The sequence below is a fragment of the Dreissena polymorpha genome, chromosome 8 (genome assembly GCF_020536995.1).
Source record: "Dreissena polymorpha isolate Duluth1 chromosome 8, UMN_Dpol_1.0, whole genome shotgun sequence".
Taxonomy (NCBI): domain Eukaryota; kingdom Metazoa; phylum Mollusca; class Bivalvia; order Myida; family Dreissenidae; genus Dreissena; species Dreissena polymorpha.
In genome coordinates this window covers 12431315-12448182 of record NC_068362.1, presented here as the reverse complement: position 1 = coordinate 12448182, position 16868 = coordinate 12431315, and the positions used below count along the sequence as shown (strand labels likewise).

At 35.6% G+C, this 16868-nt stretch overlaps 1 protein-coding gene across 1 annotated transcript; it reads right to left on the bottom strand.

The window, feature by feature from the left end:
* Positions 1-422: 422 nt before the first annotated feature.
* LOC127843060 (uncharacterized) lies at positions 423-16858 on the bottom strand. The gene is made up of 7 exons (XM_052372860.1): positions 16787-16858; positions 9900-10570; positions 9100-9226; positions 7479-7646; positions 6039-6203; positions 5405-5525; positions 423-3387 (listed from the first exon to the last, which is right to left on the bottom strand). The coding sequence occupies exons 2-7, from the start codon at positions 10545-10547 to the stop codon at positions 1581-1583; spliced, it is 3036 nt and encodes a 1011-aa protein (XP_052228820.1). The 5' UTR covers positions 10548-10570; positions 16787-16858; the 3' UTR covers positions 423-1580.
* Positions 16859-16868: the final 10 nt, after the last annotated feature.

Here is a 16868-nt window from a genome sequence, read left to right as displayed (position 1 = left end):
TATGCTATATTACATTAAACCAGTGAAAGGTCTAGAATCACAATGTACAGGGTACTGCCTTTGATGGGCAGTCAGCAATAGAGAAATGCCTATGACCTTATCTATTAATTTAATAAATTTATGCATTTCTTCGTCTAACTCTTGTAAATAGGGTTTGCAAGCAATTTCTTTTCATTTGCCATTGGCTATTTGTCTAAATATACTTAATTTTAACAGATTTTAACAGTTTGGTTTTGGTTACCATTGTAAATGGGCAAGAGAGAGAACCACATAGGAGCAGCAGATTGCTTTTTCACTCTGCATCTTTAAGTAATGGTTTATAGAAGGACAAGTGCAAAGCAAACAGGTTTCTCGGAAGTGGGTCATAATTAAGACGGTATCAAATTCCTGAAATGATTTCAACTTTTATTTTTCATTCATGACAGCATTACATGTATAATAATAAATACATATAAATTAAAAAGGAATCGAAACCTGAAATTATTTTCCACTTTAAGTAAACAAGCGGGCAAGATGGCCCTGGGTTGCTCAGTTGATTTTAAGTGTTCATATGCATTATCAAGATATACAATGTAGTAATGTACTGGTAACAAATTATAATTCTAGAATTATAACTGCCACAATTTTAAGAAAAAATAATTTCCATAATTGTTTAACAGACAAACAATCAATCTTTGAAAGTATCTCTAAATCAAAACCCTTGGTTACATGTAAGCAGTTCAAGATTTTGACAGATGGCAGCAACACTGACTGACCAGGATAACTCACCCTTGAGCACAAACACCTCAAGTGAGCAAAAATTCAAAGTCAACAAAATTTCATACAGTCATAAATATATCAAGCCATATTGGTTTAATTGCATAAAAGTATTAATTTTTAAAGCGAGAATATATGATCTTGTTACTTTTTGCATAAGAGATTAAACGATGATGAATAAAAAAACACTAGAATAAAGTTCTGAAAAAGTAGCAATTTTCTGCTGTGCAGTTGAAAACTACTTCATGTACGCTATTGGGAAAACCAAATTAATGATTATCTGTACAGATTGGTTCATACAACACATGAAAACAATTTTGGTTCTTCAAAAAATTAAAAAGTTTCAGTATCTTCGTAAACTTGTTTGTTTAAAATTTCATTAAAGTAAACAATATTTGATTGATGGTGCAATAGAAAGGTTGTTAATTAATATTTTACAATATTCCTTGTTGATATTCAAATGTTTGTCTAAAATTGCAAGAATTAATGCAAATGTTGACATTGAAATTGTATATACTCGCTTTAACAGTCACTTATAAACATTAAAAGGCAATAGCAGCCTTAATAGCAAAATCACAGCATAAAACGTTTATACCATTTATGCCTAGCGTCTAGAAAAAAAGGCCTTGGCAAACAGCATAGACCCAGATGAGACGCCGCATGATGCAGCGTCTCATCAGGGTCTACGCTGTTTACTTAAAGGAATTTCTGTAAGAAATATTCTAAATAAAGAAATAAATATACTAGACATCCCTAATTTTGGAAATAAATTGATCCATTTTAGAAGTATGGGAGAGTCCACTAGGCATAAATGGGTTAAATGTTTAAGGCCTTTGAGTTCCAAATATAATACTCTGCTCTACTTTTGCTTTTTGAAGCGCTAACATCATGTTATCCAAAAAGTTACCATACTCTTTAAAACTTTCGAATTGTAAAGCTTTTCTCCGCAAAGCGTTCTCAAACTGGGCAATTTCTCCTGGGAAATTTGAATCCGGTACAGTCAAAAGGAATTCATCGGGCTTTGAAGAGTTGTTGCTTAATCGTGAATAATTTGTCTCACCATTGGCAACAAACGCTTCATGGGGACGTGTGTATACAGATCTGTCACTAGTAGGTACAGACCTTATGTTTCCTTTATTACTAAAAATCTCGGAGTTACTATCGCTAACTAAATTCCGCGAGGCGGTATTCTGTCTGGGAATGTTTGCATTAACTTGCGAGTTTTCGTATCTTAAAGCTTCATTATTATTATTTATATTATATTGACCACAACTAGAATTTGGGTTAGGTGTCACTAAATGTGAACGAAAATTGTGTACATCATCTCTATAAACATGCTTGCCAGAGCAGTCGGGGTTAGGTGTCACTAAATTTTCATGCTTATCATCAACATCATCACTTTCAACTACACCATAGCTTTCTTCAATTTCCATTTCTGACTCCACTACTTCTAGGTATTCCTGCCCTTCCACCATGTACGTCTCCACATTCTCATCTTGGTTCACAATAAGAACAATCTTGTCGCCATTTTCAGCATTTATCCCGAAAACATTTCCCACGTTATTAGAAGCCGTTGAATCTACGATTTCTTCGTAAACATCCCTAATTTGGTCACATTCTACTCTTTGGAATTGTAGCATATTTTCAGATACCGATTCCTTATTTGCCACCTTAGAATTAGGAACCAAAACAAACAGTTCTTCGTTGTCTTTTATTGTTCCCACCATGTCCGGCTTTTTTACGATGTAACAAGATTGCCCATTGTTGCCATAGACGCTATTTTGGCTGTTCACCAAATTTTGTAACTTGTTTATAACATCAACACCACTGTTCCTGGTTACATGTTTAGAAGCATCAGTTGATGCCTCCTTAGTTTTATTTCTATTTTCGCTATTATTTTCATCAGTTGAAACACCTTTCATCTGCATTGGAGCTTCCGTATTATCCTCTAGCAATGGTTTCATAGTCTTAGAACCAAGCAAAAGATCCTTTACGTTGCTTCCCCTTTCCTCAACTGCCATTCCAGACGTTTTACCTAAACTTGCATTCGACGATATCTTAAATGCGTTCACGATTTCTCTTGCCTCTGCGTCAGTAATTTCCTTCTCAGCACCTTTCCTGACAGTCACATACACGTCTATTTCTTCATCCTTGTAATACACGCGATACTGCTCCTTATCATTGACATCGTCCTCTTTCTGAACTTCACAATGTTCTTCATTTATTATTACAATCTGACCTATATCCTTGGCTTGAATGACTCTTTCTGCATCCTCTTTATCTAGACCATGTTGATTCACAAGATGCTCTGATAGCACCCCCTCATTGTAAAACGTCCTTTTACACAGACTACATTCCACTTTGTTATCACATGAAAACTTAGTAGCGTGTAACCTTCCCCTACTAGCAAGCTTTTCCCTGTGTGCTGTGAACTTGTGAGACACCAAGACTCGCTTGTTTTTGAATGTCTGGTCGCAATGTTCGCACTTGTACACCGTAGCGTGCGACATGTAGTGGTGCTTCTTTAAAGACTTTATGGAGTCGTAGTAGAGGTTACACAGCGAGCACAGAAAGTCGGTCTTGGCCTCGTGGTACTTTTTGTGGGCCTTCAGCTGCCTCAAGTTGTTGAAGCTGTGAAAGCGAGCATACATATTTAACAAGATAACTTACATACTATCAAACCATTAATATCATTGGGATGAGCAAATGCAGCAGTTTGTTGTAAGTAAACATTTTGCTGGCACTTTCATTTGTGGAATTTTCTTTTTTTCCTTAATTTTATAAATCAAGAAATATCATGCTGCTGTGTTTGTCAGTAATTTGTCAGTAGTTTGTCAGTATGTTTCAGTAATAAATGGGACTTTTTGTGGCATTTGTACCCTATTATTAGTTGGTCAATCAAGAAAACAATTCATGGACTCGTATTAATTTTTTTTTACCATTAAAGTATTATTTAAAAACACAAAGAGGCTAATTACTAATTAAGCAGCGTACAGTGAAAACAGGGCTAAATGCATGTGTGTACAGTTTTGTCCCAGATAAGCCTGTGCAGACACTTGCCGCTTTTATTGAATTTTTCATTCAATTTTTCATTTTTCTCTTCCAAATGAAAATCAGAAAGTGCCATCCCTGATTAGCCTGTGCATACTTAAAACATACCTAACAATGCATGCAACTTTAAGTTATCAAAGGACAAAGGCCCATGGTGAATCCAGTATACCACGTTCAACTTTATTGCAAGGGTTGAAATGCACCCTGCACGACTCAGGACAACATATGCCTGATATCATAAGGGTGATAAAAATTGCTAACTTTCAGCCTTTTCAATATTAGCCCCAAATTGGACAAAGAAAACAAAAACAAGGGACAAAATTGTCACAAAACCAGGTTTTCAATTTGAAAAAACAAGAGATGTGTTTGTCAGAAACACAATGCCCCTATTGCGCCACTTTGAAGCCATAACTTTGATCTTGACGAATGACCTTGACCTTTCACCACTCAAAATGTGCAGCTCCATGAGATACACATGCATGCCAATTATCAAGTTGCTATCTTCAATAATGCAAAAGTTATTATGTGCAGCTCCATGAGATACACATGCATGCCAATTATCAAGTTGCTATCTTCAATAATGCAAAAGTTATTAAATATTGCAAAACTTTAACCAAGGTTAAAGTTTTAGGTTAAAGTTTTGGGACAGAATGACAGACAGACAGACAGAATGACAGATAGACAGGCCAAAAACAATATACCCCTGATCATTCGATCCGGGAGCATAAAAAGTCTGATAAAGAAAGACAATTCAAAATGTGCATAGTTACCCCCTTGTGTAAGATTCAATCTATTTTTACTTGTGGCGACCTTGATTTCAATTTGAAAAAAGTGTGATATAGGGATACCAACGCAAATGTGCATTGTTACTGATCAAAGTTACCCCTCTTGTTTCAAAATAAATATATTTTTAGCCGTTGCGACCTTTACCTTGGAGATATTGACGTAATTCTTTTGCGCGACACACAGTCCAATGATGGTGAATAAATGTGCAAAATAATTTTAGAATCTCACAATGAATGACATAGTTATGGCCCGGACAAGCTCATTTATGGCCTTTTTTGACCTTTGACCTCAAAGTGTGACTTTGACCTTGGAGATATTGACGTAATTATTGTGCGCGACACACCGTCGAATGATGGTGAACAAATGTGCCAAATGATTTTAATATCTCACAATGAACGACAAAGTTATGGCCCGGACAAACTTGTTCCGCCCGCCAGCCGACATTCGCCAATCTAATAACCAGTTTTATCCTTCAGAAAACCTGGTTAAAAACTCACTGATAATCTCACCAGAAATATCCTTTTTTACCCATATATATGCTTAGATACTCGTTTTGACCCTTTTGTTGTCCCTTAGAAAATCAAATTAAGTTAAAAACCTTTCTGAAAATTCTTAATAGATCCAAGGTTTAAAAGCTTCATTTCAAACTCTAAGATATTAATAAGCAGATGAGCAAAAAAATAAAAATACATAAGCATACTGTGAGTTACATGCAGGATGTTCTGGTTTTATGCTTGTTTCATGTAGCCTTTTAACATTGATTGTGAGTGGGAAAAGGGTTAATAAAGAATGAATATGCTAGTTCACATACCCTTTTCCGCACACCTCACAGAATACAGGCTTGATGCCCTTGTGTCTCATCAAGTGTTCTTGCAGACTCTGTTGATATGGGAAGGACTTGCCGCATTCCTCACACTTGAATGGCTTAATACCTGCAAACAGAACATTTGAGATAGATTTTTGTGGGCTTAGTATTTATTCAGCCCCGTTGTGAGAAAAAGGGGCCTAATGCATGTGCATAAAGTGTTGTCCCAGATGAGCCTGTGCAATCAACACAAAGAAGCTAAAAGAGTCAGCCCAGATTAGCCTGTGCAGACTGCATTTAGCCCAGTTTTCCCAGAATAAGGCTTAATTAATATACAAGCGATTGCTTAAATTACTGTGAAGGCATTCTTATTCAAATTTACAATGGCAGCTTACTACATAGGAATGATATTGTGGACTCATATGTTATTTTATGTCATGTAGTTATTCATGTTTCAAAATTGTGAAAAAATAAGTCACAAACGTTTCAATATTGTAATAAAGTGAGTCACAACTTTCTGTTAATTGTGAAAACTTGAGGCGCGAAATTCACAAAATTGTCATGGTTGCGAACGTCTCTAAATTGTGAAAAACGGCTATTCCCTAAGAAGGACAGGACGAAAAGCCCCTTTTTATATCACCTTCATGAACGCTGACATGTTTCCGGAGATACGTGGCGGTGATAAAGCTCTTGCCACACTTGTCACAGACGTGCCGCCTCTCACCGTGGTACTTCATGTGCTCGTCTCTAACTGCCTTCGTCTTGAACCACTTGGAACACACCTCGCACTGGTACTGTCGCACTTCTGAAAATGAAACAGGGTACCGGTATGCTTGGTTTTAACGCTTTGCAAGCTGGGAAATTTGTCGTCTGCTAAAATGTCGTCTGCTGAATTTTTAAAAATAGCATTTTCTTTGATTTCTTTTCAAAGAATACTATCAGAATAGCAAACAGTTTGGATCCTGATGAGATGCCACGTTCTGTGGCATCTCATCTGGATCCAAACTGTTTGTAAAGGCCTTCAAAATTCGGTTCCAACACTGAAAGAGTTAATATTTGCATTTTAAGAATCTTTAATAATATGTCAAGACTAAAAAAAAGTTTCAAAGGCAAAGATGGCTAGGATCAATTACATGACTAATGTTTTACATTTGGATGGAGTCTAAGAGGCAAAATAGAAAAAGTTATGTGTGTGGATATTTGATAGGCACAAATATTGCTTTTGAGTAACTTCAGTCCCTTTTCATCAACCAATTCTTAGACTTATGTCTAACAAGAGCACCACATAAGCGGTGCCACGCTCGGCTGCGGGTGCAGTTTTGAATAGATGAAAGCTTGTCAGATTTTTTTTTTTTTAGAGGTCACAGTGACCTTGACCTTTGACCTAGTGACCCAAAAATGGGTGTGGCATGTAGAACACATCAAGGTGCAGCTACATATGAAGTTGCAAAGTTGTAGGTTGAAACACTTTGATTTTAGAGCCAATGTTCAAGACCTTGACAAAATGTTAAGGTTTTAGCACGACACGGACGCGATGACGGACACGACGCGACACGACGAGCTGGCTATGACAATACCTCGGGTTTTCTCCGAAAACAGCCGAGCTAAAAATAAAGAATATTTGTGAAACTGTTTTTTATAATAGTATAATACATTTCAAAAAGACATGAAATGTAATACATTACCTGTTACTACACTTTTCTTGAACAATTTATTTATGAATAAGAAAAAAACTTACTTCTCTATTTATTCCTTTATTCTTAAGTCAAGGAATGGGTTGGTGAATACGGACCCAGCTTAAATTCTTACCAAGATAATTGAAGTACATAGTGAAAAGTAGAAAACTAGGCTAAAGTGTGACGTGCTACATGTTGGAAACTCAACAAATAGCGGACATGAATGTACATGTATCAACCATTATTACCTCTCAATTGGTGGTTGTCAGCTCAGGTATTCTGAGGTATTCTATAATGTAACCCGGGTACAGAAAACACCCTAACAGACACCCGGCCATACTTGGGGGTACTTATAAGTATATTTTCTTTACCTGCGCTGACAAGGACCATGCAAGCATTATTACCGGTATGAGAAATCATGTGACTTGAAAGGTTGGATTGTCTAAAGAACGTGGCACTGCAGACGTCACACTTGTACTTCCTGTCTGTCGTGTGGCAGACCATGTGATTGACCAGGTACTCTCGTATCGGGAACCTCGCATCACATATGACACAGCGGAACGGTTTTATACCTGAACACATCAGAGAGCACATAACTGATGGAAAAATGAAGAAAATGTACATGTATTCTTTTTTTCATTAAAATAAGTGTCTCATTTCTTCTTTTTGTGAATATGTTCATTAAACTTTGTAAACTAGAAATTTTCCACAATGAAAATTAAGGTTAAATGAAAGATCATACAAATTTTGATATCATCAATGTATATCAAAATTTGTTGGGCTTTCGTTTAAATCTCAAATATTACAGAAAAGTGGCATATTCTCACACTGTGTTAACTCTTTCAGTGCTGGAACCGAATTAAAGGCCTTTGCAAACAGTTTGGATCCAGATGAGACGCCACAGAATATGGCGTCTCATCAGGATCCAAACTGTTTGCTATTCTGATAGTATTCTTTGAAAAAAATCGAAGAAAATGCTAATTTTAGAAATTCAGCAGACAACATTTTAGCAGACAACAAATTTTTCCAGCATGCAAAGGGTTAACCTTGTTACAAGACACACTACCATTGATTTGAGAGACCACTTGCCTGACATCAGCAGTAGTGATCAATTAAATTTGTTAGCTTGATTGAAATGTATGGAAATGCAGTTTTTCTTTTCATCTGTGAGCCAAATTGTGACGGGGCCCTTCGAATGGAGAATTTTAGATAAGCATAATGACATGTTTATATTCTATGTTGTTTAATTATAAAACATTAATCAAATGCTTTGCTACAAATGCTTAATTCTTCAATGATTAAACTTGGCTGATGAAAATTGCTGGAACTATTTACAAAAAAGCATATAAATCAATAAGTCAATTTTTGTCCAATGTTAGTCATCTTTAAAAAAACAAACTGTTATTTTCAGGTGATACTAGTGTACCAGTGATTTTTTTTGCTTTAATTTGTTACAGCCTGTGCCTTTTGAATTGGGAAAATAAACGCGATAAACCGTGAAATTGGGAAAAATAGCGCGATAAACCATGAAATTGGGAAAAGTGAAGCATTATAAATAGGATTATAAGTAACAGAAGTGATATTGTTTTTAAGTGCATGTTCTGGTCAAATTGTTTTTTTTAATCAATAAAAGTGGCAAGTTTGGGAATGATTTATGGACAAAAATGACTAAATTCAAGTTACATATTTTGTAAGATGTTTAAAAAATAAAGTTGAGACCTAGATTAAAGAAATCATTAATTTTTTATTTTTTTTTTTATTTTTTTTTTATTTTTATTTTTTTTTGGAAGTTGGGCTTTTTTTGGGAAATTTTGGTCAGAATTTTGGGAAAAACGTGTATTTTTGCGATTGGGAAGCAGCTGAAATTCGGCTGTAAATTTGAGCAAAAAAAATTACTGTGTACAAATAAATACCTTTTGAGAAGGGATATTTAACAAAGTTTTTGCCCTAATTTGGCCCTATAAAAATCACTGGAATGCTAAATGTACAAACAATCTATTTTGTTTCAAACAAGCGTACCAGTACCTGAATGTATTGCCACGTGTTTCTTGTATATGTACTTGTTAGCCAGCATTTTCTGGCATATGTCACAGAACAGGGACTCAGTGCTGGGGCCATCAAGTTCAGACTCAGTATCATATAATTCTTCAACCTGAAAAAAATTAAATTAACCTTGCTCTGAGAAAACAGGGCTAAATGCACGTGCTTTAAGTGTCATCCCCAATTAGTCCCCACAGGCTAATCAGGGACAACATTTTCCACCTAAACATGATTTTTAATAAGAAGAGACTACCAGTACTTTAAATGAAAAAGACCAGAAAAGCAGAAAGTATCATCCCAGATTAGCCTGTGCAGTCTGCACAGGCTAATCTGGGATGATACTTTAAGCACATGAGCTAAGCCCCGTTTTCTCAGATCGAGGCTAAAATGTATTAATAATGGGTACATCTAGTGATTCCAGTAAGGTATTACATGTATGTGGTAATTACCTTCATAATTTGACTTTTAAACAGAATGTTACCAAATAAACAACTGTCATGCTGTCACAATTCTGACTTGCGCTGGATTTACATGTAATAAGTATATATTTTAGATATAAGTGTACTAACTTAGGACTTAAATTAAAGTATACACTGTATACAATTCATACAGTCCATTAAAACGTACCCTTTTATGTTATTTAAGCATTGAACATTTCTTAAAAAACACCAACCATCTATACAAGATTTGCTAACAAAAAACATTCCATTTAAGATTTTAAGTTGACTACCATCAGAATCATCTATTTGTAATGACAAAGGAAACTCAACAGGTGTAGACAGTACCTTAATTGTTTGTTCTGTCAGGTCATCGCACTTAGATTCTGCATCATCTTTTTCATCTGCAACATCATGCGCTTGTTGGATTTTATTATGCCTTCCAAGCCCAATACTACACCTCTTTTTGTCAACATTTTCTATCATCTTATCAGTTTCCACAATGCATGAATCATCCAGTGAAGTTATTGCAATGCCAGAATTTGCTGTTTCGCAGACTGTTTTAGTTGTTGAAATTGAACTGCCTTCAATTTCAGCAGTTTTAACTAATTTTTTAGCTTTTGGGTCAATAACATGTACCACATTTCCTGTACCATCTGTAATATTAGCATTTTTTAATTGAAGGCGTTTAATTGGAACATTTCGGGCTACAGCAATGTTATTAGGTCGATTGCTTTTTCTTCCAACATTGAGTGAACCGCAAACTTTTTCATCGTCTAGTGTGAGCTGGTTTCGAGTATCATTTTGTAATAATTCTTTATTGTGGTTTCTAAATTCTGTTCTTGAGTTTTTCTTTAAGCCGTTTCTTGAACCTGCAGTCTTAAGATGATCCTCATCAGGGTCTAATGCAGTAGATAGAAGACCTAACTCTTTCATTTTGAAGGTGGGTTTTACTGTCCTTGTTGATCTGCGGGCGATACCTTGGCTGTCGCTCATTTTTATGAATCTAACTGCAACATCTGAAACATCAACCAATAAATTTAGGTCGCCGTGGTGTAGTTGATATGGTGACCGCCTAGCAATCAGGAGGTCACGGGTTTGATCCCCACTGTGGGAGCGTTCTTTACATTTTCCCCATTCACGCCAAGTACTATTACTATTTAAATTGTTTAACCCTTCCCACTCAGAAACCAAGTAAAAATGACTATGTGCAAACAGCATACCCAAAACCAGAACAGCCTTTGAGTAACTCACAGTCTGTTCAGGTTTTATGCTGTTTGCTGCTCATCAGTACCTAAGGGTTTGAACAGAAACCTTTAAAACTTGTATATGAGAACATACATGTATGTACAGCTCAAAGTTCTTCCTTGTAAAAGCAAAAACCATGTTGAAAAAATATGTCCAACAAATGACTATAAAATTAAGTTCAATCAACTTAATGCTTCGTAACAAAAACAATACCTTTTATCATATCAAATTGCGTGTCTTTTGTGGACAAATGCCAAAAACAAAAAAATTATTAAAGATGCGTTATAAAACAGAGACTAGATGTTTTCAATTGATGGTTTTAGCAAAGGAAAGTCACAGGTTACACAGTAATAATGTATTTCACCCAAGTGTCTGATGGTCTGATGTTATGCTGTCAGTTGAAAGTTTCTAGTGTATAAAAATGTTATTTGAATCAGGACACATTCATAGAGCCGTGGTATCGTTGCTGTATGTTTAATGTTACATGATGTCAACACACCAAACGCAATTTGCGTAAAAAAACTTACATATTTCAAAATTTAAATAACTCTTATGTATTTGCATAATTGTTTTCAAATTCAGAATATCTTGGCATTTTCCACTGAAACATGTAAACAATTTCTTGATTAGTTGTGTGTTAGAAAATTGATTTAATATAATAATTCTTCAAGCACACCATATTATCATGTAAGTTGTTTTAATTTATACAAAAGAGACATATTCATGATATGTGTGTGTATATTTTTGCCAGAAAACAATTTACTTGGCTCATATTACCTAGTACAATTCACTCTGAATTACATGTGGCAATTTAACATAAAAAGCCTTTGCAACTCCCAGCAACCTGCAGGGTGACAGCCGGAGTTGGATTAGTGTAACTAATATTTAGATAATATTTACATTAAATGATAAGGTCGCCAATTAACGGTCATCCAGGATACATGTAAACGAGTTATGGACGTTTCGTGGCACTATTATTTGTGTTAAAAAGGGGTTGACGTTTCGTCCCACTGATAATATAAAGGCGGATAGGCGTGAATAATGCCGTTTAGGTGTGAGTGATATTGGGGTGTATATTAATGTAGTAAATTACAAAAGTGTTAACAATTATAATTATATATTATAACAAGAGGGCCTGAAAGGCCCAAAGTCGCTCACCTGAGATAACAAAATATTATTGGGACAAATATGCTGACCAAGTTTCATGAAGATCGGAAAATAAATGTGGCCTCTTGAGTGTAAACAAAGTTTTACTATAGCCATGTAAAGAAAAATGCCCCGCCCCCTGGCAGCCATGTTTTTAAACCAACTGCATCATTTTAGAACTCTTCCAAGATATTATCGAGATGAATCTTCTGACTAAGTTTCATGAAGATCGGACAGTAAATGTGGCCTCTAGAGTGTTAACAAGATTTTACTATAGCCATATAAGGAAAAATGCCCCGCCACTTGGAAGCCATGTTTTTAAAGCAACCAAAACCATTTTTGAACTCATCCAAGATATCATTGGGACAAATCTTCTGACCAAGTTTCATGATGATCGGAAAATAAATGTGACCTCTAGAGTGTTAACAAAGTTTTACTATAGCCACATAAGGAAAAATGCCCCGCCCCAAAGATGGCCATGTTTTTCAACCAACCAGCATTATTTTTGAACTCGTCCATGATATTATTGGGATGAATCTTCTGACCAAGTTTCATGCAGATCGGACTATAAATGTGGCCTCTAGAGTGTTAACAAGATTTTAATATAGCCATATATAGCCATATAAGGAAAAATGCCCCGCCCCTTGGCAGCCATCTTTTTCAAGCAAACGTAACCATTTTCGAATATTCTGACCATATTTCATGAAGATTGGACAATAAATGTGGCCTCCATAGTGTTAACAATGTTTTACTATAGCCATATAAGGAAAAATGCCCCGCCCCATGGCGGCCATGTTTTTCAACCAAAAGGCATCATTTCTGAACTTGTCCAAGATATTATTGGGATGAATCTTCTGAGCAAGTTTCATGAAGATTGGAAAATAAATGTGGCCTCTAGAGTGTTTACAAGGTTTTACTAAAGCCAAGGAAAAATGCCCTGCCCCCTGGCCCGGGTGGCCATGTTTTTCAAACAACGGGCATCATTTTCGAACTCGTCAAAGATATTATTGGTCTGAATCTTCTGACCAAGTTTCACGAAGATCAGACAATAAATATGGCCTCTTGAGTGTTAACAAGATTTTAGTATAGCCATTTTAGGAAAAATGCCCCACCCCTTGGCAGTCATGTTTTTCAAGCAAACATAACCATTTTCGAACTCATCCAAGATATCATTGAGACTAATCTTCTGACCAAATTTCATGAAGATTGGACAATAAATGTTGCCCCTAGAGAGTTAACAAGGCAAATGTTAACGTCGCACGATGGACGACAGACAAAAAGCAAGCACAAAAGCTCACCATGAGCATATGTTGTGCTCAGGTGAGCTAAAAATAAAATGATTTATTGTTGGTATAAAAACATTTGTGCATAGTTCATTATGTTTAATAAATATAAAACATGAATCCAGGCCTATTCCGCTCCATTTTGGGAAAACGCCACACTGGAATTTTGGGAATTTCTCGTCGTGAAAAACCCAATTTTTGGGAGAAAAAGAATCGCAAAACTGGTGTATTGGGAAAAATAATCGCATGTAAATAGTGTTTCTTATATTTCAAAGGATGTTAACTGCAGGTAAATAACAACTATTTTGATAACATATTATTTAAAAAATAACAACAAAATATTATGAACATGTGTGGTAAGTGCAGGTTTTTTTTATCTGATTTTGGAGAAAGGGCCTGGCCTTTTTTTAGGGGAAAAAAATTGCGCGAAACGCCAGATTTTGGGGAAAATAAGGAAAGTCTTAAATAATCAATTTAACATATTTTACTTTTTTTAAATAAATTCAAGGCAACAGATAATTTAATTATGCAATATTTTTCTATTTTCTACACTGGATCAGGTGAAAGTGATATTATGGGCATTTTTCACTGTTGAATTGAGCTGAAAGTATTAACAGGTCAAAAGAGTTAGTTAAAATGTGGTTACTAACCAATTATCTGCAACTCATCTTGCTACCAGTTGTTTATAAAAATATATTTTATATTCAATATTTTACGTGACTCACCCAGTCCTGTAAGTCTAAATGATCCGTAAAACAAAATGGTGTCTTTGTTTCGTATGAATGAATGTGCACTAAAACTAAATTTAGGTTCACATCGTACATGCATGATCAGTTGTCAAACGAAAGTACGGTTGATATTAAAATGCATTATTTTTCTCTTTCCGGGATATTGTTTTAGTATGTTGGTGCTGCATTAACAAATATAAGTGTATATGAAGTGGAAACACCAAAAATAAACAACGGTTGCGATAGACACCTATAAACTGTTAGATGCCCATTATATCACTTTAACTTATATATTTAAAGTTTTTTTTTCAATTGGGATAAAAACCACCAGATTTGCATTGGGAATGGGGCCGATATTCGGACCCGTAGCAAACAATTAATTACAGACACGGGCCTTAATGTACCGACAGGCCTTTAATGGCCAATGAGTAACCAATTAGTACCAAGATCTATCCAAGGGCCACTTTGAAAGGATGTGTGTTTTATTGGAACCAGCGCCTGTACCGGAAGGTGGAGCACAAGGGCCTCGCCACGACTAATGCCGCAAAGGGCGACATGTTCCTCTTCTTTAGGAAACTGATGTTGTTGCCATATTTGAACAGCTGAAGCTGCCTGCTGAAGAGCAGGCTTTGCGAAATTGCCGGTCTGCTGGTCCTGACCAGACCAGCAGATTATCATTTGGTCCGGCAGGTTTAACAACAATGTCGGTCCCCGCAACCGGCAAAATGTGAAATAAATGCAAACAAATAAAATTTCTTTCAAAGTTGCAAATTTGAAGAGCAAACCCCTTACATCATGATAATGAAATGGCTCATTGTTTTGATGTTTGTAATGAGTTTGTTTCATACAATTAGCAAATCCAACTGGTTACACAGCTACTTCAAACGAAGTCGCAAAATTGGCAACTGCGTTCTAACAAAAAATATCTTGATAGCTTTAACATATTTTTCGAGTAGATAAGGACATACAAATATGAATTTCTTTATGAAGCATGGTTTTAAAAAGGTTGTTTATTTAATATAAACAATGGTCTAGTGATATCTTTATAACATGCACTCGTCATAGGTTTCCAAAAATGTTATCATTTTACATTGTACAAGTTAGTGTCCGTTGACAGCAATTTTAATTCCGATACTTCTTCTTACGTTAGTTAACGTTGTTATATTGCCTAAATGGATATCATCAGTCTGTTAAATATAGTTTGAAATTGAAGAAGATTGTCTAGACTATCAACGCAAATTGATTAACACCGAAAAACTGTTCTCTTATTAGGCTAAAGCATTGGCTGTGGATTGTTAAGCTAAAATAAAAAGTTAATGTTAATGTACATAGTTGTGTTGTGTTGTTTTTTTGGTCCGGCTAAATTTTCTCCGGATCTGCACATTTTGAAATGCCTGTCCGGAAGAGGTATGTATATTGTTGTTTATGAATGCATTTATTATACAAAAATATCGTTTAACTTATTGAGTTATTTCGACATACATTAATGATTAACAAATGGTGAACATATTGTCGTTACTAGTTAATAACAATAAACCATAATTTAGGTCAGAGGTCCTATACTGAATAAGGTACTGTAAATCTACATGGAATTGGAACAGACGTGGATCCGAGGGTTGATGTGGCCACCAGAACGCTAACAAAGGAAAGTCTGAATTGATAAACTGACCGCAGTAACGGTTGTATGACTAAAAACCGAAAGAAATTAAACAAAAACTAGGTGAGTCACAGTGAGTGTTGTAGGTCACTGTTGTTGTGTTGACAGAATTGTTTTTAGTATTGTTCGGAGACACGAATTACTTAAATCTACACACATTTTCCCAAATCTACCTAGTAATTCAACTCTCAGCTTTATAACCCAATCACAGGCAGCAGTATCATAAATTTGCCCCCCCCCCCTCCCCCGAGCTTACCCCAGGGGTTCCATATTGTTAAATGTACACCTATTGTGTTTGACTTTTCAACAACGAATATTGACAAAATATAGCAAGAAAGTCACATTTAATTGAATATTTAAGTTATTAGCCGAGCAGGAGATTCCACAATCTTTTAGCTATAGGCATATAGTGTGTTTCATACCTTGTGTATATATAATACATATACGAGGGGGGGAGGGGTGCAAAATTTAATCAACAATGCAATGGTTAAGGAACACTGAAACTGCAAGATCTTATCAACGTTTACCTGTCTAAACCACAAACTCATACGAATGGTACCATTAAAACAAAAAGTAATTGCTTTTTATTGACTTAGTTTTGCTTTGGTACTCTGTATCTGCCATATTGGAAAATTGACCCAATATTGGTTAGGTTGCAGTACACCAATATTTTGCATGTCGGGTTATGTGTTGGAGCCTACAAAGTCGATCACAATGTGTTATTCGATACAGAATACACTGTTTCAAATTTAAACATAAAACATGTCAGCGAGGAAAGTGTGTTGAAACATCGTCGTGTTTTTATAGGGTGCATGCAAAGTATAACATCCGTAGGTTGCCAATCAGGTAAATTTAACATGTTTATGAAGTTTATTCATTATTTTCCTCAATTTGTCTCGAACGACATCTGTTTAGTGAGGCGCACGGATTCTCTGAGCTGAACTGCACCCATGTTTATGAAGGGGTGAATATGGACTGCCAGAGCCGCCATAGCAAAAATTATCAAAGGCTCTGGCAGTCCGTTTATATCGACTAAAATCTACCCAAATCCGTATATTTTTACTTCAAAACATTATTGCATTTCAATTATTACAGATAAACCGATTTTTGCCGTTTCTTTTTTCACATTTATCATTAAATAAAGTTACAAAAGCGTTAAAAAAATGTTTTTACCCAAATTTAGCTTTGTAAAAAGTAGTTTGTTGTGTCTTTTCTTATGGCAAATTTATTACCAAGGGAGGTAACAGATACTTAA